At 43.5% G+C, this 25,116-nt stretch overlaps 1 protein-coding gene across 4 annotated transcripts; it reads left to right on the top strand.

The window, feature by feature from the left end:
* The first annotated feature begins 1,368 nt into the window (after window positions 1-1,368).
* Window positions 1,369-24,260, top strand: LOC311358029 (ranBP2-like and GRIP domain-containing protein 3). 4 transcript variants are annotated; one of them, XM_084478010.1, is made up of 23 exons: window positions 1,369-1,565; window positions 2,066-2,133; window positions 2,235-2,346; window positions 2,441-2,593; window positions 3,919-4,149; window positions 4,317-4,459; window positions 4,604-4,799; window positions 6,458-6,598; window positions 6,744-6,903; window positions 7,256-7,437; window positions 7,841-8,028; window positions 8,434-8,557; window positions 9,331-9,492; window positions 9,622-9,759; window positions 10,646-10,765; window positions 10,844-11,023; window positions 11,139-11,210; window positions 12,237-12,375; window positions 12,665-12,759; window positions 13,369-22,105; window positions 22,236-22,354; window positions 22,489-22,531; window positions 22,626-24,260. In XM_084478010.1, exons 1-23 carry the CDS (start codon window positions 1,494-1,496, stop codon window positions 22,730-22,732), a joined length of 11,682 nt encoding a protein of 3,893 aa, XP_084334136.1. In that variant the 5' UTR covers window positions 1,369-1,493; the 3' UTR covers window positions 22,733-24,260. The 4 variants fall into 4 exon arrangements, with proteins under 4 accessions (XP_084334136.1, XP_084334139.1, XP_084334137.1 ...); XM_084478011.1 differs by lacking the exon at window positions 1,369-1,565 and adding an exon at window positions 1,785-1,870; XM_084478013.1 differs by lacking the exons at window positions 11,139-11,210; window positions 12,237-12,375; window positions 12,665-12,759; ... (2 more) ...; window positions 22,489-22,531; window positions 22,626-24,260 and having other exon boundaries at window positions 9,622-9,688; window positions 10,844-10,978.
* Window positions 24,261-25,116: the final 856 nt, after the last annotated feature.

The raw sequence follows: 25,116 nt of genomic DNA, 5'->3' as shown, positions 1-25,116 counted from the left end.
ATGTTCCCTATGAAAGTTATTATAAATTAGATTTCCTTTGTAATTCATGAATGTAAATGTTTAAAAAAGACGTAGTTGGTCACGGGACCTGACAGGAATCGTGGGTTATACGCAAGGGACGTAAATAATTCTGTTCACGGTCCAAGAGGCACACACGGTAATGGTTTATTCGCAGTTGTAATATTAAAGACCGGGTAAACCAAGAATAATTATGGGTTTTGAGTTTATAATACCACAGGAAAATATATTATTAACCACCCTGCCAAATTTGAAGGACTAAAAAAATCGCGAAGTATATAAAATTATGCTTCAAAGTTGATGAAAAATGAGCAGTAATCCCTGGCTCAGGACGGTGGGGGCGTGTGCGCTGCAGGCCAGGAAACCACGCCCATCACCGGAGAGAGACCGTCTTCGGTCGGAAACTTAAATAAAGTAAACGAACCGTTAACGTTACGTTTCCCACTGTGGCATCCAGGGAAGATGCACCAACGAGGTTGAAGAGGCATAATGGGCAAGCTAGCTGCAAACTGACAATTCAAACCAGACTCGTGAGCGGTAAAACCATAGACGGGTGAAACCACAGAATGCTAGTGCGCGGTTAATGTATTTATACCTAGAGGGCAGCAGGGGGCGGGTCTACATCGAAGACCGCTTTACGTAAAGCGGTCTTCGATGTAGACCCGCCCATTTTAAACCTGCACACAGAACATTCTCTGAGGCCTAGCTCCTCAAGGAAATGATGAATGGGAAAAATATTTTTTACATGTTTTGAGGGACACATTTAAGGCCTAATTAATATGATAAGAAGAAAAATACTGAATTTGGTTTACCCGGTCTTTAAGTTCATTTCTGTGTTGGGCTTGAGATTTGAGTGTTGTTTGTCGTCCTATTTTTATAGTTTTCACGGTGTCAAGCCATACGACTTAATAAAGACATCAGTATGAAGCGTGGCCATTATTCCATTGGACCGGTGCAGTTACAATGTTGGTTTGGGCAGGGGCTTCTGAATATGTGTTTTTCTTGGATTTTGGCACAAGGGATTATAACAAATAACAAATAAATAAATAAATTGTATTGTGGTTTTACTTTAACTCTTGACAGGGCATGTTTTAGACTGAATTAAATCGTAATTTTCCTCGTCATGTATTATATCTTTCTTAATAAATATTAATATTGATGATTTTTTCCGCGTTACTTCACTCGAGTCTAGAACTGACAGTATTTTTGATTGAATTGAATATTATGCTTCTGTAGGTCAAGAGACTGTTCTAGGCCGGGTGTACACACCTTCAAAATAAAAGTGCGTCACCTGATTCAAAAAGTTTCACTTTCGTTTTACCTGAAACTCAGGCAAGCTAATGACGACACTACATCACCATGATGGCCGAAGAGCTATTGAACAAGTAACGATTTGAGAAATGACTATCAATTATCGTTCAATAATACCTTCTGCCACACATTAGTATAGAGATCTAACATTCAATTCCGAAGCCATGAAGCGAAGTAAGGCTGAAGTGGATCGCTATATCTCTTCAGTACACAGTTCGTCCCCTTCGCTCAACGAGGTAAGTTGACAGGCAGAATATTATGGTTCGTAAAAACCTTAACGTTACTAAATCACTATTTAGTTAGATTGAGTCTTGCCCGTGTCCACCATTGGAAATGCGCGGTAGAATCCCGAGCAGTGGCGGAGCCAGAGGGGGGGTCGGGGGTGGCACTGGCCCCCCCTGGAACCTGATGTGCCACCCCAGGTGCCACCCCAGTTGATTGACAGTTCACTGCATGTTTCGTTGAAAGCGCGATTTATGCTCCCCGCAATGTTTGGCTGATGTGGGTCAGCTAACTGGACGTTACCCCAATCCTTTATTAGGTAACATTTAACATGATTTCATATGCTGTTACTCAGTCCGCATAATGCTTCGTTATAACTTTCCTGTCAAATATGATGCGATTATCTACTTTTCTGAGCTCCTTGAATATTTGTTGAATTAATAGTCATCTGGTTCAAACAAACATGTCCAACTTTTATTTCTTGAATATCCAATGCTGTAATTTTCTTCTACAGAAACCAATAAAAGGCTTTTTATTTGCCAAGCTGTATTTTCAGGCGAAGGAGTATGAACTCGCTAAAAGGTAAGCCAAATAAGCCTTGCTTATTTAAATTAAACCATTTGACTATGGTTTTGGAGTTTGATTATTTGCATACCTTTCTATTTGTTTTGTTTTGTCTTTAGACATGTGTCAGAGTATCTCAAAGTCCAGGAGAGGGACCCCAAAGCACACAAATTCCTTGGCCAGCTCTACGAGAAAAAGGGAGAAGTTGACAAAGCAGTTGGATGTTATATGGTATGTAATTCCGACCATATAGCGTAGCCATCTTTAATGCTTCCACTGTTGAGTGCAAACTTCATTGTGTGCATTGGGTGATCTCTGTGTGTAGAGGTCAGTGGACCTGAACCCAGCACAGAAGGACCTGGTTCTGAAGGTGGCTGAGTTGCTGTGCAGTAAGGATCCATCTGACAGCAGGGCAGAGTTCTGGGGGGAGAAGGCCAGCAAGCTGCTCCCTGGTAACCCAGCGGTCTTCAACCTCAAGGTGAGATCAACTGTAAGCTACTTTCAACCATTAATAGCAACACATTTTAATGTTAATATGAATGAATGAATGAATTAATTAATTAATTAATATTAATTCAAATTGACTTGTTCAAACTCATACGTCAGACTTGCTAGTCTGTGGCAGGTTATGAAACAATGGAGCTGGATGCTGCTGCTATACCATTGCTTCTGTGTTTCGGTTCTTGTTTTGCATACATAGAACTGCAGTAACCTACAATACATTGCATGTAAACAAGACTAAGTAAAAAGGCACAGCTGGTTCAGATACTTTAATACAACTATTAAAAAGATTGTCGTTGGGGAGTTTTCAACAATCAATTCATCATTTGATCATGACGCATTAATTCTCTTGTAGTTATTATTTCTATATCCTGGATAAACGGCCACATGCCAACAACATAGTATTACTTTAGGCTCACATAATGAATCACGCTTAACAGTTGATTCATTATGCCTTCGTACACTATGACACCAGTATAATTTGTCCACTCTTTTAATTCTCCAGTCTGCTCTCTAGCCACTGACTTAAAACCTAATTAATAGCCTCCGTAAACTACGCACGGTAACTCAAACCAAAAAGAATACGGCAATATGTTGCATATCTAAATAATGGTTGTGGGGGATGGATTTAAGGAGGATTTATGGAGGATTTAAGATGGAGTCACACATGGGGTTTGTACTTCCTCTGTTGTTGTTGTTGTTAAAAGGAAGTTTGTGTGAGTCGGTCAGCCTGTAAACATGTTTACAACCCCTCCCAAAAGGGGCACAGAGAGTAAATTAAAGCAGCAGCTCTGGGTCTGATATGTTTGATAATAACAACAAGGAGAACCTTTCCTCTGGAAATGGTAGCTCCCAACTACAGCTTTTCATGCGTTGCGTTCCATGTCCAGTGCCCCCTCGTCTAGTAGAATATCCCCTGCGTCACTTCACAAACTGTGCATCACAGTGACTTTAATGGTGGATAAATTGAACTCTTCCTGCCTCTCACATTACGACTCCTTTTTTGTTTTGATATGTTAAATCTTATGGATATGTGAAAAGTCTTAAATAAAGGATAAAGTGAAAAACTCTTGTTTACTCTAAAAATAAAATATGGGTTAGGGTTATACAGTATATTGTCATTTACTTTTGAGAATTGAATCGTGAACCCAATATCAGATATCAAACCAAATCATGAGCTGAGTGAATCGTTACCCCCCCCTTATTTCCAGGCATTTAATGAACAGTTAACTAAATGCCAGCTATCTTATTTCCCTGTTGTCCTCGTACCCCTCATCTATTTACATTTGTTTCCATGATCAGGAGAAGCTGCTCAGCCGTCAGGGCCAACAGGGATGGAGCCACCTTTTCGATCTTCTGCAGGCTGAGTTAGCAGTGCGCCCAGCCGATGTCCACATCAACATAAAGCTGGTTGAGCTGTACTCTAAAGATGGGCGCCTGGACGAGGCTGTGAAGCACTGCTTGAGCCATGAGAAAAAGGGCCAGCTACGCAAAAGTCTGGATTGGAACTCTGTTGTGGTCGACACACTGCAGGTCAGCCATTATGTGTTTTGGATGTATATAATTTTGGATTAAAAAGATGAAAAAATACAGTATCGTATTTAAATACGCAAGTGGTACAGTAAATGGCCTCAATGTGCTTCAACTGAAGTTGAGCAGACGTTTTAACATCTTGCATCTGACTTGGCATGTGTTTTAAGGAATACCTGGCCCAGCCCGGTGTCTCAAACAATGAAAAGCTGTGTCGTCGCCTTGAAGGAGAGCTGCTGCTGGCCCACTGCAACCTGCTGAGACTCAAACTATCAGTCAGTGGAGTGCTGCCCGCACTTGATGCCCTGAGAAGGTAGGTTTTGTGTGTTTGCATTTGCCCACAAAGACGGGATAAGCATTGTTTAAACCCAACTCTTTAAGGTCTACAAAGAGCCATGCGCAATAATCCCCATATAATGTATGTGCGTGCATGTGTTTTATTTTTCTTTATTTTTAGTTTTGATGAAGCCATGCGGTCTGTGAGTGCCACAGCAGGCAGCCAGACAGACGAGCTGTGTGAGGTGTTTGGGGAAATGCGAGCTCACCTTTACCTGCACACTGGTACCCTCCTACTGAAGATGGCCCAAGAGCGTGAGCAGAACTGGAGAGCTGTGACCGACTTGGCCACCCTCTGCTTCCTGTTGTCTTACCAGGTACATGCTAATGGGACCTAGATGGGTTACTATAGATCTCTATTAAAAGTCTGCCTGTTCCTGACAATAAAACGTAGCATACAGCACACACACAGTTTGGTTTTCTAACGTGCACTGTTTAATTAAACAGTGCAATTTTATACTAAAAGTACTTTAATATACAACTGTAATCATGGCCAGTAACTAGAGATGCACGATTTTAAAACGATACCGATAACTTTCAGCTCCTAAAGGCTGATACCGATAACCGATAACACACACACATATACATATATATGATCATGACCTACGATCATGACATTAATACTATGAACAAACCCAAAAACCTTTGGGTTTTTATTCACACTTGATGCCCGATATGCGGACATCGGTGTCGCTCAGACATCAGTAGAATCAACGGGGGGTTTAGGGGGGCGGGCTTGCAAGGGGCGGGATATGACATAGGGTCGAGGTTCGCAAGAGGCGGGATAAGTGAAGTCCCCTGTCACTCAGGTGTGTTTTGGTCTGACCGCAGATGGCAACAGAGGAGGAATGGGCAGAACTCATCGCGATCATCTTAAATGTTGCTGCAGCGATGCATCATATATTCTGTTGCATCCACAACATCTGCATCGATCGATGAAAGATTGGAGCATGAGTTACAGACAAATAGAAGAAATGATGAAGAAGAAAGGCGTCGCGAACGACTGGGTTACCGGAGAAAGAGAGCGTTTTTTTTTGTTTAATTTCTCATCTAACAAACGCTCAGACAAATGTAGTTGATTTCTGTGTTTAACTGAGAAAACAGGGAGTGGAAGGCCGGGACCCTATAATGTTCAGCTAACTGTTGTCAATAATAAGTGTTATGAGAGTAGTTTAGTGAAGTAATGAACTAGTCCGGTTGTGTCTGTGCAAACGTGTACTGTAAAGTTAGTGAAACTAAGAATAAAGTACCCAGCCTCAATAATCGGCAGCCGCTTCATTCCGACCATATTCCGACCTATAAGCAGACTGCCAGTCAAAGGGAAGGGTGAGAGAACATCGACCCTGGAGGGAACGTCTCCGCTGTGCTCCTCGACTATGGTCTGGGAGCCGACAGCAGGAAAGGTGTAACATAATAAAAAAAAACATTTTCTATATACGCGTGCAGTTGTGAACTTGTGTATTGTAATTGATTTTATGATGTGTACTTTTAGGGTTATGATAAGACCTTATCGGAACGACGTAATAATTTCTGTTATCGGCCCGATAATTATGGTGCACCCCTACCAGTAACTGACAGTGATGATGATAATGATAATGATTGATGGCTGGTCAGTAGAGAACATAAAGGTAGAGAACATAAAGGTAGAGAATGGCGAGTTAGCAGTTGTTGGATCCCAAAGGGAAATTTAACGTTATCATATACTCCTGTCAAGTTAGGGCAGACTCTCAGTTCAGCATGGATAAGGAACAGCATGGAAGGAATAGCATTTGAAGCCATATTGAGCCTAAGCTGGGTATATTAAGCAAAAAATAAAGTAGTAGTACACGTTTGCATACCTAGTGCCAAAGTACCCCAGTGTAGCTCGTACTTCAGAGTTTGATTTCAACCACCAATATGCAATGGCATCTGCAGCAGCAGCTGCTGTCAATATCTTGGTAAAAAGTGAAATATCAATATCGCTTTGTCATTTTAGGTGCCCAGACCAAAGCTTAAGCTGACTAAAGGAGATCAGTTGGCACCCCAGCTGTTGGAGCTGATGGCCAGCGATAGACAGAGCCAGGCTGGCCACATGCTGCTCAATCTCAGCTCGGACCCACAGACCTTTATTACTGAGGTCAGTGGAACAACCGTTAACCATTTCATCACTTTTCAGCTAAAACAACCATCTTATGCTGCTTGTTTTTTTCTCTTGACTTTGGAATGGATGTATTCCAGCTGCCTTCCCTTTTTCATACATTGTACATTTTATTGTATTGTAGGTGGTGGAAGCATTTGGTAATCGCATTGGGCAGAGCTCTCTTTTTGAGCTCCTGTTTGGCGAGCAGTCCTCCACAAGTGCCTCCTTCATGGCCAATGATGACTTCTGTTCCATCAACACACAAGTCCCAGAATTCTCCAAGCTGGCTAAGTGGGACAATGGTTAGTGGAGCACAGGGGTGTCCTCGACAGCAGTATACAAAACTGCACGGTCAAGTTTTAATCGTCAGGCCAGACATATCGATGCCGGATGGTTTAAACGGTCAAAACTTCTATCAATCAATTGGCTTATCTGGATTTCCCAGGTGCTGTCTATAGGCAAGCACAGCGACTCCGCTAAAAGACTCACCGCCTCTAACAACAAATTAACTTAAAATGAGGACAATGTGCGTCTCCGTTGATTTCAGCATCTGCATTCTTTTTGACATAAACTGTAGGCTACTATAAGCAAACAAAAGTGATGTAATTTGCTAGAACATCATGGATCTCAATTGGTTCTGTGCGTGTTCTGTAGGTTCCATCATGCTCCATGGGGGAGACTTGCAGCACCTGAGCTGGCTTGGCCTGCAGTGGACCTTGTTGGCCCAGAGGCCAGCCCTGCGAGACTGGCTCAAGCAGCTCTTCCCCAGGCTCAACCTGGAAACATCCAAGCTTGACACCAATGCTCCCGAGTCCATCTCCCTGCTGGACCTGGAGGTACTTTTCCAGGGACTAGATGTTACTTTAAAAACTAACCATGGTTGAAAACCTTATATCTTCATCAGCCTGTATTATCACAATACAGGTCTGATATGAGAGGGCAATCTAAACTCAAAGGGGTACACTGGGCCTCATTTGTTTTTCTCATGCTTTATTAGTTTGGTTGGCTTTCTACGATTTTATCAGACTACTTTCAAGTGGGGTTTGATATTTAGACATTATTCACACTACAATTGAATTTCCAGTTTTGATATCCAGTGATGATATTACAAATATTGCCACTTGAAAATCATGAATGAATTGGTTCGCTTCACACATAGGAAATCTTAACTATTCAAAGACTAAAAGTTGCTCCTATTGAAGGTAGCTTCCATTCTGATTTATTTATCTTTTTCTCAAGGTGTTTGTGTGTGGGGTGGTTTTCTGCTGCCACAGCCAGCTCCAGGAGACTGCTAAGATCAGCTGTGTCGGCCAGCAGCCACCCAGCGAGCCGAGATGCCTTCCTCTTCCTCTTCTCCGCTCCCTGTCCAGTGATCGGCAGAGGGAGTGGTGGGATGCCATCTACAGTCTCATCCACAAACAAGCTCTGTACGTTTTATTGAGCGATATGCATGGGTCCACAATGAAGGCCCAAGGCATTCTTTCCATTTTTGGTCAACTGACACCATTTGACACCCCACAAAATATTTGCTCTTTTAAATCCAACCTTTTTTTGAATGATTGTAAAACCCAGGATATCAATTTCACTCAAAAATTCTAAAATAAATGATCGGTGATTTTTAATTTATGACTTAAAAACAATATTGAGGGTAATATGCTATAGAACTATATAAAACTAAGCCATCAGATTCAGCCATTGGGTGATTCAATTCCACAGTAGTACACCTTGATGAACAAATTTGTTTAGCTTTATTAGAATTGTCCACTTGTCAGACTCCTTCAGTGTTTCAAAAGTGCTCTACATTGCATCAATTTTGTATTTCTATTTTGCAGACCTGGCACATCAGCCAAGCTGCGTATGGTTGTGCAGCATGGTCTGAGTTCACTAAGAGCAGGAGAGAAACACGGTCTGCAGCCAGCACTTGCTATTTCCTGGGCTCAACATCTCAGCCAGATGGTGAGCATGTCTGCAGTGTTTAGCACCTAGCAGGTTACCCAACACGTGCGTGCATGCCTGTGCCTTCACGCTGTATACTTTCCTTTAAAGGGGTGATATCAAGCTTTTCAACTTTTCCCTTTGCTTTAGACTGTTATATGACCTATGTTTACATGTTTTACATTTCCTAAGCTAGAAAAATCTAAGTCCGAGCCAGGGGGAGTATTCGCGCACACCGAGAACGACTGGTGAATAGTGTATGAAACAGCAACAGCAACAATAGCAACAACAGCAACAGCAACAATAGTTTGCCTCGAACTTTACTTCCATAATAGTCTGACGTCAAACTGTGCAGTGGGCGGTGCTGAAGTGCAGAATTCGTGCCTCCCTACTACCCACAATGTTTACAACTTCTCGGGTGAGAATTTGCCGACACGCACGCAAAGCGTTACCTGCTGAACAATCACAGCAGACTGGACTACTCGGGAGGGGGGGCTTAAAGGGACATGATACAAAACAGAACGTTTTTGAAAGACGCTGAAATTGGTTTTGCAGAAATGAACAAGGTGAGATTAATAAGGGGTATTTTTAACATACAGGCATGTAACCCTATTCTAGTAGTACCCCCAAATGCAATTATTAACCCTAAAAAAGGTTGGCTGTTGTTACTTGGCTTTTATTAAAATAGAATTATTAGAATTTTATTATTAGAATAGTAGTATTTCTCAGTTTAGTACTATGCTCAGTATGCTCAGACTTTTGACATACTTATTTAACCAGATTTGTCTCCTCAGGGCATGGAGGTGAATTCATACTATGACCAGAAGGAATACATTGGCCGTAGTGTCCACTACTGGAAGGCTGCTCTTCCTCTCTTGGACAAGATCAAAAACAGGCGAAGCATACCAGAACCCCTTGACCCCCTCTTCATTCATTTCTCCAACAGAGATATCCAGGTGAACTTATATTTTATTTTCATCATTTGTTTACAGTTTAAGCCTATGTTGCATGCATACAAGTAATATGACTGCAACAGTTAGTTTGTTAACTGCTGGGAAATGTTCCATACCTGTTCCTACTTTCAGATCTCAATTGTGAAGGGCTATGAAGAAGAGGCCATGATAGGATTTGCGTCTCTCTTGGACGTAGAGGGTAAGACGGAAGAAGCCATTTCCACCCTGGAAACGATCAATAACGTGTCATCTTCCTGGCATCTTGCACAGGCAAGTCCAAGCTTCAGATTACTTGAGTGAACTGATGTACTTGGGATGCTGTTGACCATTATTGTGTTGCCATTAATGCCGGTTTTCCACCGACAGTACCAGCTCAAATCGCCATGACTTAGCGCGGCACGTCTTGAATTGGTTCCAGGCACCATCTAAAAAAGTACCTCTTCAACATGGGCAGGTCGTAGAAAAGAACCTCTTCAACGTGGGCGGGTCGTCATTAGGGTTTAATCCCGGGAGACGGTATTCCTGGGAAATCTAATCAAGACTATTTCCTGATTCCCGGGAAAGGTTATGACGGGAAACAGGAAATAAAATAAAATAAATAAACGCAATGAGTGTTCGTCTATTGTTGTCATACGGTAACATTGATGGAGGCGAAACTCGAGCCCTGGGAAAGGAACGACACAAAAACGAAACAGCGAAACGCTGATCCGTGTCCACCTCGGGAGCGGGTCTGTGGAATCCAGCCACACCGGACACACACAACCACACCGGACACACACAACCACGTGCAGCCTAACTCTAGCCCCGGGAAATGAGCAACACACAAGGCGAAACACTGACCCATGTCCCTCTCGTGAGCGGGTCCGTGGATTCCAGCCACGCCTGACACAATTTAACTTTGAGTGATTATTCCCGTTTGCAGTCACTGGCAAATCAGTGGTCAGCAGCCTGTTTAGGTCACACAAAAGTACCAGCTCAGTTCGCTTGGAACCTCTACGGAGGTGCTACTTTTTTTGGCAATGGAAACGCAAAAAAAAGCGAGCCAAGTCGAGGCGAGTTGAGCTGGTACTGTCGGTGGAAAAGGGGCATAACAGATCACCAGCCTTCAGTTGATTTGGTTGTAGTAGAGGCTTCCTTTCATTGAGATTCTCAACAGATCTACCAAAGGCTGTCAGAGGAGGCAGGCAGTGGGGTGGAGGAGACACGGTGTATCATGTTCCTCAAGAAGTTCAGAACTTACCTGTCGAAGATCTACAACTCGGATGACCTGGAGCAGGTTTGTGGTGGTTTCATGATGGAGTGAATTGTTTCCTCTAGGGAGGTATAAGCCAGTGATACCAATCTTCTCCTCCAGCTGCCTGTATCCATAGAAGAGGTGATGGACCTCTTGAATGAGGTGAATCAGAAGCTGGAAGATTTTGGTGAGATTGCAGAGGAGAAAGAGGAGAAGGGAGGGGCCCGAAGAAACCGGTTCACACCAGAAACAACCTTAACTGTCGCCAACATCACAGTTTCTCCCTCCAAAATACACCTGGTTGGTCATTTTCATTGATAAATGGGTTGACCATTTTGATTAACCAGTGGCTGATGTTTTCCATAATATACAAGGTTTTCTTGACATTCTCAACATTGTCAATGTTTCTCCTAAGACACCACTGCATTGGGTCGAGGATCAGATGTCTCTGCTACAGATGCTCTGGCAGCAAGTAGAAGCTCTCAAGGTAAGGTTTTTTTATGTTGCTTTTTTGTGGTATTGCAATCTGAGCACGTTGTCATGCTAACAAGCTGATGTGCTAGGATGCAGTCTGTACTTCTGTATAATTCTGAATCATCATAGTCATCAGAATTGCAATGCAAATATCTTACCTAAACAAAAAACACCCCTGGCATAAATAAGCGCAAATGAAAGATTTTGTATTTACAATGTATGAGAATTACAGCGCATGGAACAATGCAACCTTTTGCAAAGATGCCTCATCAAATGGTAATTGCAAGGGAATGAGAGGGTATTTAACTGAAATGCTTTCCCCCCCATTCACTTTGAATTGGAAGCGTGCTGGACGGGTGGACGCGGGGGCCAAGGGATTTTGGGGAAGGCTTGCATGCGGGCGGTTGATTGCGGCGCGTGTAAAGGGGAGGGACAAAAGTTCAGTTCAGTTCAGTTAACTTTATGCAAATAAGTGCATCTTGTAGCGCGCGTTCGGCTATGCGATTGGCCAACCGACATTCAGTGACTACTGGCGGACCATACAGACTCGTGGTGGAATTTCATTTCCTTGTTTGGAGCACTTCAATCGACAAAGTGGGAAACTCCCACAAGCAGCAACTAGAGAGCACATAAAACCCTGCTGAATCTGGCTAAGATAGTCAAACTCATTTACAGTAATCGTGGTAACCCTCTGAGCATTTGATCGAACATTTAACAAAAAATCCCTGCACTATAGTTATTGTAAGAGAAAAGGGGGAGACCTTTTATTGCCTTTATCTATTATTCCATGGTGTACACAATGGTTTTATGTATGTGGGAGACAGAGTAGAGAATCTGCTGGATACGGCTACGGCCGTGACATTGTGTAGTTGGTTGATTAATCATCCTCTACTGTACATGATGTAATGACTCATTCCACAGTTGTGCATGTGTAAAAAATAAGTGATAATAAAATGGGGCTGTAACTACTTTCCACCTACCAAACATGGATAGGTGGTTTGTTTGTGTGGAAATTCAGATGTATTTCTTTACATTGTAGAACGAGGTCCACGATCTGAAGCACAATTCTAGTGGGGACCTGGGCTCCCCTCATAGGATGTATGGGGACAGCTATGGAGCCGACGGCCTACAAGAGCCCTACACCCCGGTACCGTCCTTTCAAGCGCCACAGTTAACAGGTAGGTTTCCAAGTAAATCAGTATTGCCGGTTACTTGTTTAAGCTATATGAGGTGACTATACACTTAGGTTACCCTCCACATATTGCAGCATCTATATTGTAATGGAATGGAAGTCAATGTAGCACCTCTTTAAATCCTTGGGATCTGATCACAACTTCTTCCTAACTAGTTAGGATTCTTAATGAGCACTGTGTGTGTGTGTGTGTGTGTGTGTGTGTGTGTGTGTGTGTGTGTGTGTGTGTGTGTGTGTGTGTGTGTGTGTGTGTGTGTGTGTGTGTTCTTTCTCAGATGCTACCACAGGGCCGTCTGGGTACTACAACCAGTCTCCTGCTTATAGCTCTCAATATCTACTTCGCTCATCAGCAAATGTGACCCCCACAAAGGTAAGATAAGTACTTGATATTCAGATTGCCATTTTGGACTAGGGATGCACCGATTTGTCGGAGATACATCTATATCCACTGATACTTGCCTTGTTGACTGCCATCAGCCTATCAGGAAATAAGATTCATCTATGGCAGTGGCTAATGTTGGATGCATACGTTAATGAGCTCACTGACATGCAGGAGCTATTTACAAACAATGTAAAAGTGACCTTCGAACATTCCAACTTATTATTGGTTCAATAAAGCTCAGATACTACAGCCGAGGCTTCCTGGTAGATTCTCAGTTTGAGCATTCTGATACGTGCAGAGTTTATCACACGTGAAACTATTACATTTGATTATATGTGGGTTAAATCAGTGTTGGGTGTGTATCATCCATACAGTCGATGGTATAATCCGTTTCCTTAGAGTGCGAGTGATTGTGTTGGCCTTGGTTAAGAAAATTAAACAACAAAAAAATAATAATACATTGTTATATGCCATCGGCAAGATTGTAACGGCCCAGTATCGGCCCAGTATCGGCCCAGAATATTACAATCGGTGCATTCCTATTTTGGACCAGTGAGTGATGACTCTTCTAATGCATATTTTTGTGCTTTATCACAGGGTTCAATGTACAACATGAATCGTATGCCCTCACAACAGCATATGTATTCCTACCAGCAGCCGAACCACACACCACCAATGCAACCTGCTCCACCGTTCGTCTACCCCCCACAAGAACAAGCTTTCGGTGCACCTCTTCGCTTTGAGTCACCAGCAACCAACCTTCTCTCGCCCTACAGTGAGGAATATTACAGCCATGGTGTCAATCAGCCAACAACCAACCTACCCCTTCCTGAGCCTGGTTACTTCACCAAACCCTCTCCGGTTTCCATTCAACCAAAGAGTATTGAGGGGAAAGCAATGGATTTTGGGAAAATCTCTTTTGGCCAAATGGCATCGACTGACAACCCAAAGGTTCCTAGTCTTGTTGCTGGGCCAACTAGTCAAACTGCACAATCGTCAGACTTCAAATTCAACTCTAATAATTTCAAATCCAATGACGGAGACTTTACCTTCTCTGCTTCTCCAGCCAAGCACAGTGAAAGTCTGCTTGGGCTGCTGACTTCGGATATTTCCACTGAAACAGACTTTGAGCAGAAGCCTGGGGCTCAGGATCAACCCACTAGCCAAGGGGGCATCTTCACATTTGGAACTAAAAATCTCTCTGGGTTCAGTTTCTCAAGTGCAGCAACGAACACTGGCATTTCAGGTGTATTTGAAAAAGTTGAGAAGCCATTTAGTTTTGGGGATGTCACCAAGCCTATAGAAGAATTGGAAAATCCATCTCAAGCTGAGCAAAATCAGCCACTGGAAAATGACAATGACAGCACCCAGTTAGAGGAAGATGATGATGGTCCTCATTTTGAACCTATTGTACCTCTGCCCGATAAGATAGATGTCAAAACAGGTGAGGAAGAAGAACAGGAATTGTTCTGTAATAGGGCCAAGCTGTACCGTTTTGAAATGGAGACAAAGGAGTGGAAAGAGCGGGGTATTGGAAATATAAAGATTTTAAAACATAACACTTCAGGAAAAGTGTGCATCTTAATGAGGAGAGAACAAGTCCTTAAGATCTGTGCCAACCACTATATCAACGCTGATACCCTACTTAAACCGAATGCTGGCTCAGACAAGTCATGGGTCTGGAATGCCATTGATTATGCAGATGAGCAGCCCAAACCTGAACAACTAGCCATCCGTTTCAGAACTGCAGAGGAGGCATTGCTTTTCAAAATAAAGTTTGATGAAGCTCAACAAAATGTGCCCAAGTCACCAGCAAAGCATTGCTTGCAGGAAAAGAGAGACGTGGGCTATAAACTGAATGAAACCCAATCATCATTTGGAGCCCATTTTGCACTTAAGGATGGGGAATGGGACTGCAATGTTTGCTATGTGCGAAATAAGCCCAAAGATATTCAGTGTACAGCTTGTCAAACCAAAAATCTGCCAACAACCAACCCGTCCCTTCCAGAGCCTTACTGTTTCACCAAACCCTTTCCGGTTCCCGTTCAACCAAAGAGCATTGCGGGGAAAGCAATGGATTTTGGGAAAATCTCTTTTGGCCACATGGCGTTGACTGAGATCCCAAAGGTTCCTAGTCTTGTTGCTGGGCCAACTAGTCAAACTGCACAATCGTCAGACTTCAAATTAAACTCTAATAATTTAAAATCCAACAACGGAGTCTTTACCTTCTCTGCTTCTCCAGCCAAGCACAGTGAAAGTATGCTTGGGCTGCTGACTAGCCAAGGGGGCATCTTCACATTTGGAACAAAAAATCTCTCTGGGTTCAGTTTTGCAAGTTTAGCAACAAACACTGGAATTTCAGGCGTATTTGAAAAAGTTGAGAAGCCATTTAGTTTTGGGGATGTCACCAAGCCTATAGATGAATTGGAAAAGCCATCTCAAGCCGAGCAAAATCAGCCACTGGAAAGTGACAATGACAGCATCCAATTAGAGGATGATGATGATGGTCCTCATTTTGAACCTATTGTACCTCTGCCCGATAAGATAGATGTCAAAACAGGTGAGGAAGAAGAACGGGAATTGTTCTGTAATAGAAATGGAACTATAAAGATTTTAAAACATAACACTTCAGGAAAAGTGCGCATCTTAATGAGGAGAAAACAAGTCCTTAAGATCTGTGCCAACCACTATATCAACGCTGATACCCTACTTAAACCCAATGCTGGCTCAGACAATTCATGGGTCTGGAATGCCATTGACTATGCAGATGAGCAGCCCAAACCTGAACAACTAGCCAGCTTTACTTTCAAATTTGGCACAGAGTCTTTAAAGAATAGTTCTGGCACTCCATTTTCAGGATTTAGGGCATTTAATGCTTCTATTCCTCCATTTTCATTTGGGACTAGTGGTCAAACCCTTGCCGATACTGGAACCAGTGCATTTGGAGCTCAGTTTAATAAGAAGCAAGGTCAGTGGGACTGTGATGCATGTTATTTAAGAAATGAGTCGTCATCGAACAGTTGTGTTGACTGTCAAACTCCTCATTCCACAGCAGCATCAGTTGTCACAGAAACAGCAGGGCCACCTGCACAAATGGCTGCTGCCCCAACCACCAAGCCTCAGAGCTCTGCGTTTGGCTCGAGTTTTGGTAGCCAATTTGGGATCAAACAAGGTCAATGGGACTGTGATACATGTTATGTAAGAAATGAGTCCTCATCAAAGAGTTGTGTTGCCTGTCAAACTCCTCAGGCCTCAGCATCAGTTGTCACAGAAACAGCAGGGCCACCTGCCCAAATGAAAGCTCCCACAACAACCAAGCCTCTCAGCTCTGCGTTTGGCTCGAATTTTGGTGGAAAATTTGGGATGAAGGCAGGTCAATGGGACTGTGATGCATGTTATGTAAGAAATGAGTCCTCATCCAAGAATTGTGTTGCCTGTCAAACACCTCATTCCTCAGCAGCATCAGTTGTCACAGAAACAGGTCCACCTGCACAAATGGCAGCCGCCCCAACCACCAAGCCTCAGAGCTCTGCGTTTGGCTCGAGTTTTGGTAGCCAATTTGGGATCAAACAAGGTCAATGGGACTGTGATGCATGTTGTGTAAGAAATGAGTCCTCATCAAAGAGTTGTGTTGCCTGTCAAACTCCTCAGGCCTCAGCAGCATCAGTTGTCACAAAACCATCAGAAACAGCAGGTCCACCTGCAGAAACAGAAGCTGACCCAACCACCACTCCTCAGGGCTCTGCGTTTGGATCGAGTTTCGGTAGGCAATTTGGGATGAAGGCAGGTCAATGGGACTGTGATGCATGCTATGTAAGAAATGAGTCATCATCAAAGAGTTGTGTTGCCTGTCAAACTCCTCAGGCCTCAGCAGCATCAGTTGTCACAGAAACAGGTCTGCCTGCACAAATGGCAGCCACCCCAACCACCAACCCTCAGAACTCTGCATTTGGATCGAGTTTCGGTAGCCTATTTGGGATGAAGGCAGGTCAATGGGACTGTGATACATGTTATATAAGAAATGAGTCCTCATCCAAGAATTGTGTTGCCTGTCAAACTCCTCATTCCTCAGCAGCATCAGTTGTCACAAAAACAGCAGGTCCACCTGCACAAATGGCTGCCGCCCCAACCACCAAGCCTCAGAGCTCTGCGTTTGGATCAAGTTTCGGTAGCCTATTTGGGATGAAGGCAGGTCAATGGGACTGTGATACATGTTATGTAAGAAATGAGTCCTCATCCAAGAGTTGTGTTGCCTGTCAAACTCCTCAGGCCTCAGCAGCATCAGTTGTCACAAAACCATCAGAAACAGCAGGTCCACCTGCAGAAACAGAAGCTGACCCAACCACCAATCCTCAGGGCTCTGCGTTTGGATCGAGTTTCGGTAGGCAATTTGGGATGAAGGCAGGTCAATGGGACTGTGATACATGTTATGTAAGAAATGAGTCCTCATCAAAGAGTTGTGTTGCCTGTCAAACTCCTCAGGCCTCAGCATCAGTTGTCACAGAAACAGCAGGGCCACCTGCCCAAATGAAAGCTCCCACAACAACCAAGCCTCTCAGCTCTGCGTTTGGCTCGAATTTTGGTGGACAATTTGGGATGAAGGCAGGTCAATGGGACTGTGATGCATGCTATGTAAGAAATGAGTCATCATCAAAGAGTTGTGTTGCCTGTCAAACTCCTCAGGCCTCAGCAGCATCAGTTGTCACAGAAACAGGTCCACCTGCACAAATGGCAGCCGCCCCAACCACCAAGCCTCAGAGCTCTGCGTTTGGCTCGAGTTTTGGTAGCCAATTTGGGGTCAAACAAGGTCAATGGGACTGTGATGCATGTTGTTTAAGAAATGAGTCCTCATCCAAGAGTTGTGTTGCCTGTCAAACTCCTCAGGCCTCAGCAGCATCAGTTGTCACAAAACCATCAGAAACAGCAGGTCCACCTGCAGAAACAGAAGCTGACCCAACCACCAATCCTCAGGGCTCTGCGTTTGGATTGAGTTTCGGTAGGCAATTTGGGATGAAGGCAGGTCAATGGGACTGTGATGCATGCTATGTAAGAAATGAGTCATCATCAAAGAGTTGTGTTGCCTGTCAAACTCCTCAGGCCTCAGCAGCATCAGTTGTCACAGAAACAGGTCTGCCTGCACAAATGGCAGCCACCCCAACCACCAACCATCAGAACTCTGCATTTGGATCGAGTTTCGGTAGCCTATTTGGGATGAAGGCAGGTCAATGGGACTGTGATACATGTTATATAAGAAATGAGTCCTCATCCAAGAATTGTGTTGCCTGTCAAACTCCTCATTCCTCAGCAGCATCAGTTGTCACAAAAACAGCAGGTCCACCTGCACAAATGGCTGCCGCCCCAACCACCAAGCCTCAGAGCTCTGCGTTTGGATCAAGTTTCGGTAGCCTATTTGGGATGAAGGCAGGTCAATGGGACTGTGATACATGTTATATAAGAAATGAGTCCTCATCCAAGAATTGTGTTGCCTGTCAAACTCCTCATTCCTCAGCAGCATCAGTTGTCACAAAACCATCAGAAACAGCAGGTCCACCTGCAGAAACAGAAGCTGACCCAACCACCAATCCTCAGGGCTCTGCGTTTGGATCGAGTTTCGGTAGGCAATTTGGGATGAAGGCAGGTCAATGGGACTGTGATGCATGCTATGTAAGAAATGAGTCATCATCAAAGAGTTGTGTTGCCTGTCAAACTCCTCATTCCTCAGCAGCATCAGTTGTCACAGAAACAGCAGGTCCACCTGCACAAATGGCAGCCGCCCCAACCACCAAGCCTCAGAGCTCTGCGTTTGGCTCGAGTTTTGGTAGCCAATTTGGGATCAAACAAGGTCAATGGGACTGTGATGCATGTTATGTAAGAAATGAGTCCTCATCAAAGAGTTGTGTTGCCTGTCAAACTCCTCAGGCCTCAGCAGCATCAGTTGTCACAGAAACAGGTCCACCTGCACAAATGGCTGCCGCCCCAACCACCAAGCCTCAGAGCTCTGCGTTTGGATCAAGTTTCGGTAGCCTATTTGGGATGAAGGCAGGTCAATGGGACTGTGATACATGTTATGTAAGAAATGAGTCCTCATCCAAGAGTTGTGTTGCCTGTCAAACTCCTCAGGCCTCAGCAGCATCAGTTGTCACAAAACCATCAGAAACAGCAGGTCCACCTGCAGAAACAGAAGCTGACCCAACCACCAATCCTCAGGGCTCTGCGTTTGGATCGAGTTTCGGTAGGCAATTTGGGATGAAGGCAGGTCAATGGGACTGTGATACATGTTATATAAGAAATGAGTCCTCATCCAAGAATTGTGTTGCCTGTCAAACTCCTCATTCCTCAGCAGCATCAGTTGTCACAAAAACAGCAGGTCCACCTGCACAAATGGCTGCCGCCCCAACCACCAAGCCTCAGAGCTCTGCGTTTGGATCGAGTTTCGGTAGCCTATTTGGTATCAAACAAGGTCAATGGGACTGTGATGCATGTTGTGTAAGAAATGAGTCATCATCAAAGAGTTGTGTTGCCTGTCAAACTCCTCATTCCTCAGCAGCATCAGTTGTCACAGAAACAGCAGGTCCACCTGCACAAATGGCAGCCGCCCCAACCACCAAGCCTCAGAGCTCTGCGTTTGGCTCGAGTTTTGGTAGCCAATTTGGGATCAAACAAGGTCAATGGGACTGTGATGCATGTTATGTAAGAAATGAGTCCTCATCAAAGAGTTGTGTTGCCTGTCAAACTCCTCAGGCCTCAGCAGCATCAGTTGTCACAGAAACAGGTCTGCCTGCACAAATGGCAGCCGCCCAAACCACCAAGCCTCAGAGCTCTGCGTTTGGATCAAGTTTCGGTAGCCTATTTGGGATGAAGGCAGGTCAATGGGACTGTGATACATGTTATGTAAGAAATGAGTCCTCATCCAAGAATTGTGTTGCCTGTCAAACTCCTCATTCCTCAGTAGCATCAGTTGTCACAAAAACAGCAGGTCCACCTGCACAAATGGCTGCCGCCCCAACCACCAAGCCTCAGAGCTCTGCGTTTGGATCAAGTTTCGGTAGCCTATTTGGGATGAAGGCAGGTCAATGGGACTGTGATACATGTTGTGTAAGAAATGAGTCCTCATCCAAGAGTTGTGTTGCCTGTCAAACTCCTCAGGCCTCAGCAGCATCAGTTGTCACAAAACCATCAGAAACAGCAGGTCCACCTGCAGAAACAGAAGCTGACCCAACCACCAATCCTCAGGGCTCTGCGTTTGGATCGAGTTTCGGTAGGCAATTTGGGATGAAGGCAGGTCAATGGGACTGTGATACATGTTATATAAGAAATGAGTCCTCATCCAAGAATTGTGTTGCCTGTCAAACTCCTCATTCCTCAGCAGCATCAGTTGTCACAGAAACAGGTCCACCTGCACAAATGGCTGCCGCCCCAACCACCAAGCCTCAGAGCTCTGCGTTTGGATCGAGTTTCGGTAGCCTATTTGGTATCAAACAAGGTCAATGGGACTGTGATGCATGTTGTGTAAGAAATGAGTCATCATTGAAGAGTTGTGTTGCCTGTCAAACTCCCCAGGCCACAGCAGCATCAGTTGTCACAAAACCATCAGAAACAGCAGGTCCACCTGCAGAAACAGCTGCTTCCCCAACCACCAAGCCTCAGCCTCTATCTCTGGAAGCCATGTTTGCTTGGAAAGGTGTGGAGTGGGACTGTGACACTTGTTTGGTCAGAAACAATGCTTTGGTCAGTCAATGTTTGTCCTGTCAGACGCCTAATCCTAACAAAAAGATTTGTGGCCAAACACCTCCGGCCTCGGCAGCATCAAATGAGCATCCTAAACAGCTAAACATCTGTTTCAAAACTGGAGAGGAGGCAGTGCTTATCAAAGCAAAGTTTGAAGAAGCTCAACATGTGCATAAGTCACCAGCAAAGCATTGCCTGCAGGAAAAGATTGGAGCCCAGTTTGCACTTAAGGATGGGGAATGGGACTGCAATGTTTGCTATGTGCGAAACAAGCCCAAAGATATTCAGTGTACAGCTTGTCAAACCAAAAATCTGCCAGCAACCAACCTGCCCCTTCCAGAGCCTTACTGCTTCACCAAACCCTTTCCGGTTCCCGTTCACCCAAAGAGCATTGAGGGGAAAGCAATGGATTTTGGGAAAATCTCTTTTGGCCACATGGCGTCGACTGAGATCCCAAAGGTTCCTAGTCTTGTTGCTGGGCCAACTAGTCAAACTGCACAATCGTCAGACTTCAAATTAAACTCTAATAATTTAAAATCCAACAATGGAGTCTTTACCTTCTCTGCTTCTCCAGCCAAGGACAGTGAGAGTCTTCTTGGGCTGCTGACTAGCCAAGGGGGCATCTTCACATTTGGAACTAAAAATCTCTCTGCGTTCAGTTTCTCAAGTACAGCAACAAACACTGGAATTTCAGGTGTATTTGAAAAAGTTGAGAAGCCATTTCGTTTTGGGGATGTCACCAAGCCTATAGATGAATTGGAAAAGCCATCTCAAGCCGAGCAAAATCAACCACTGGAAAGTGACAATGACAGCACCCAGTTAGAGGATGATGATGATGGTCCTCATTTTGAACCTATTGTACCTCTGCCCGATAAGATAGATGTCAAAACAGGTGAGGAAGAAGAACAGGAATTGTTCTGTAATAGGGCCACAATGTACCATTTTGAAATGGAGACAAAGGAGTGGAAAAAGCGGGGCATTGGAAATGTAATGATTTTTAAACACAACACTTCAGGAAAAGTGCACATCTTAATGAGGAGAGAACAAGCCCTGAGAACAAGTCCTGAGAATATGATCTGTGCCAACCATTATATCAATGCTGATACCCTACTTAAACCGAATGCTGGCTCAGACAAGTCATGGGTCTGGAATGCCATTGATTATACAGATGAGCAGCCCAAACCTGAACAACTAGCCATCCATTTCAAAACTGCAGAGAAAGCATTGCTTTTCAAAACAAAGTTTGATGAAGCTCAACAAAATGTGCCCAAGTCACCAGCAAAGCATTGCTTGCAGGAAAAGAGAGACGTGGGCTATAAACTGAATGAAACCCAATCATCATTTGGAGCCCAGTTTGCACTTAAGGATGGGGAATGGGACTGCAATGTTTGCTATGTGCGAAACAAGCCCAAAGATATTCAGTGTGCAGCTTGTCAGACCAAAAATCCCAAAAGTGTGTCAAAACCAGAAGGAACGACAGTTACTTACTCCAAACCAGCCCGGGAGGAGGGCGCAGGTATGGAAACCGCAGAGACGGAGAACCTCCTTCTGTCACATCTTCCCCTGCCTTCTTTAGAGCGGCTCGGCTCCCCAGACCCTAAACAAGGTGCTCACACATGTTGTAGGTCTGAATGTCAACAACACTAATGATTACTAACTACATTAAAGCTCAATTCTCATTCATATCTTTTGACTGCATGTCAAAATTACTAAACTGTTTTCTGTTATGCTGCCAGAACCATTTGTATGGACCATAGAGCCGACCAAGCAAGAGTTGAGCCAACAGCTGACAACAGAATCACGCTGTATGGTGCACGAAACAGAAGCCACCAATGCAGTCATGGAGCAAGTTAAAGTATGTATAAACACAACCACTCAGAGAAAAACACAGGACCGCAACATCAATTCACGTTTAGTGGAATTTATTGAAAGGTTATTACATTTCCTTTCCCTACATCCCTGCTGCCGGTCATTCACACCATGCTGCAGCTCAGCCCCGAGGAGAAGAGCAGGCTGGCAGCGATAGGACAGGGTACGCTTATTTTACCCATCCATGCACAATGCCATTCGGTTTGTATGTGTTTTTGCTCACACGCTATTTCTTCTCATCTTGTCTATGTTGACAGGTCAGCCAGACGATCGGGGTCCCGGGGCGCCGGATGGTCTTCGTAACTCCACAGCTGGTCTGGAATCAGAATCAGATACTTATTTATTACACTTTAGCGCAACATAATAGGGTGGGAAATAATGTAATCAGGGACATAATAGCAAAGATCTGGAAATCATACTGGTGATGTGTTATGTTAATGTCCACTTGTACATACATGCATATAAAACTATCTCCCTGACAGTAGTTACTTATAGCCCAGGTCAAGTCATCACATCTTTGGGTTGACATTAACAAAATGATGGCATTGCAAAAGGAATCAGTGAGATTTACTTTTTTTTCATATATGTGCATTTTCTTTAAGTGGCAACTCATCTCAAAGCCAGCTAGCATTAATACTTAGGTTGTGCTCCTACATTGGTATGTGGAAGAATCATAATAATATATATTTTATAAATCATCACTGTATGTGAGCCAGAGTATTTCATTAATACACAGGATCAGATGATATAATCCCTTTTGCCAAAATCCAAGGAAAACATATATTCAGAAGCCCCTCCCCAAACCAACCTTATAAGTACGCTGGCCACTAAACTACCAACCAATGGTGAAAAACACATGCAAGACAAATGGCCCAACTAACAGCAGTATGCAATATGCAGCATTTCATTGGGGTTATCAAGTGGGCACCCTCTTTCACCGATGTTTCGTTGATGAACAATGAAACCAGCCTGGAGTCAACCCCCTCTATGCTGCCACATTTAATGCCTCTAAATACTCTCTTTACTGCATCGTACCCCTAGCCCTAGCCCTACCCCTAACCCTGATCAAACACGTTAGCACATTAGTCAGCTGGCTTACCTTAGCTTGCACCCCAGGAAGTATGTTTTCTCCTTACCGACAGCCATTCACTTGCTCGTTCTGCTGCCAAGGACATGTTACTAACCGCCTGCCTCAGACTTTGTCCACAAATGCCCAGTTCAGACAGCAAGCTAGTAGCAGATCTTGCCGCGCACTGATTTCAATAGGCCTTATTTATTAGTAAGCAGTAAGCAGTTTAAGATATTTTATTTTTTATTTTCTTAATTCATTCTTGATATAATTTATGGTTGCTATAGTTTTAGGTTAAATCATTTTGTTTTTGTGTCCCCACTACCACCACTAGAGGCCAACAAAGTATAGGCTATAGATTCCTCTCAAACATTTTTGTTTGTTAAAGTTGTATGCGTTGGCCTTGAAGGATAACAGGAATTCAGGATAGTAATTTACAATCAATGGGTATATTACACAAAATGCAACAAATAAAATTACGAAATGTATTTGCAAAGTATCAATTGAAAATAGGAAACATACCATAATTTGGAAATTAACTCCATATTCTAAATGTCTACTACTGGGTAATAGCTAAATATGTGAGTTTTTGCTAATATGTGCATAAAGAAATTTCACATTTGTAATGGGATTTGATGCATGTTAAAGAAGTAAAAGATGAATCAGTGTTGCCTTACAGAATATAGCCTACGAGACACTAAAAGAGCCTTCTGCAAATTTGACATATTACGATTAACCGGATAAAGGTTAGTCATTGTAATCTGTAATCTTTCTTTACGTGAAATGCAATACCAATAGGGTAATAGGGCAATAAATATGCTTTTTTCCAAGATGCGTCCTCAATATGTGATCTCCAGCTTACTTTATTGGCTATTTGAACGATACATCTAACATGATAACAACATTTCCTGTTTGTTATTTAATATCCATCTAGCATTAATGGCCGGTAGTCATTTTCTACTGTTACACAACTTGGGTGGTCTTAATTAAAGTGAGCTGGACCAGGAGCTGGGGCGAGTATTTGGCTAGTGTTTCTTAGCAGACGGTGTCAAGGCTGCACAGCATCAACACTGATGCTGTGTGGGGATGGGTGGCGTTGCCAAGAACCTCCGTCTTGGACTTGTTCTGCTGGAAGTGGTATGCCTTCGTCGATCCAGATGGATTATCTTGTATATCTGTGCCAGCATACATATAGTAATAGCCACATATTTTTTAATCACTCAAAAAATTATTATTTTCTGTTTTAATCTCTGATTAAAAACTCCTGAACAGGTTCTTGATTTGGTCAAAAAGATTAAGATCCGTGCAGTGGGTTTCTTTATGGGGTTGGAAATATGAAAAAAACATTAAGGTAACCCTTGTTGTTTAAAGTGAACCTCCCATATTAATGTTTAGAACACAAATAAGTGGGTCATCTACAACAAAGGGCAGAGCTACTATTTTAGTTCTTCCTGACAAAAGCTTTTTGTGTAAGCCTACTCTTACTATAAAAAAAATATATATATTGTTTAGAATAATTTGATGGGCAACAGTCTGAAATTCAAGTCCGCCAAGCATATCACTGAAGCATTATACAACAGAAAGCTCCTAGTTGCAGTAACAGTTCTTTCATTATTTCTCTATGCGAAGAAACCCAGTGTACCTTTACCTGTCCTGAGAGGAAGGGAGGGGCAATGCTC

The sequence above is a fragment of the Micromesistius poutassou genome, assembly GCF_964030765.1.
Source record: "Micromesistius poutassou genome assembly, chromosome: 14".
In the NCBI taxonomy this organism is placed as follows: Eukaryota; Metazoa; Chordata; class Actinopteri; order Gadiformes; family Gadidae; genus Micromesistius; species Micromesistius poutassou.
Note: the sequence above shows the minus strand (reverse complement) of the source record. Positions and strands in the feature narration are given on the sequence as shown.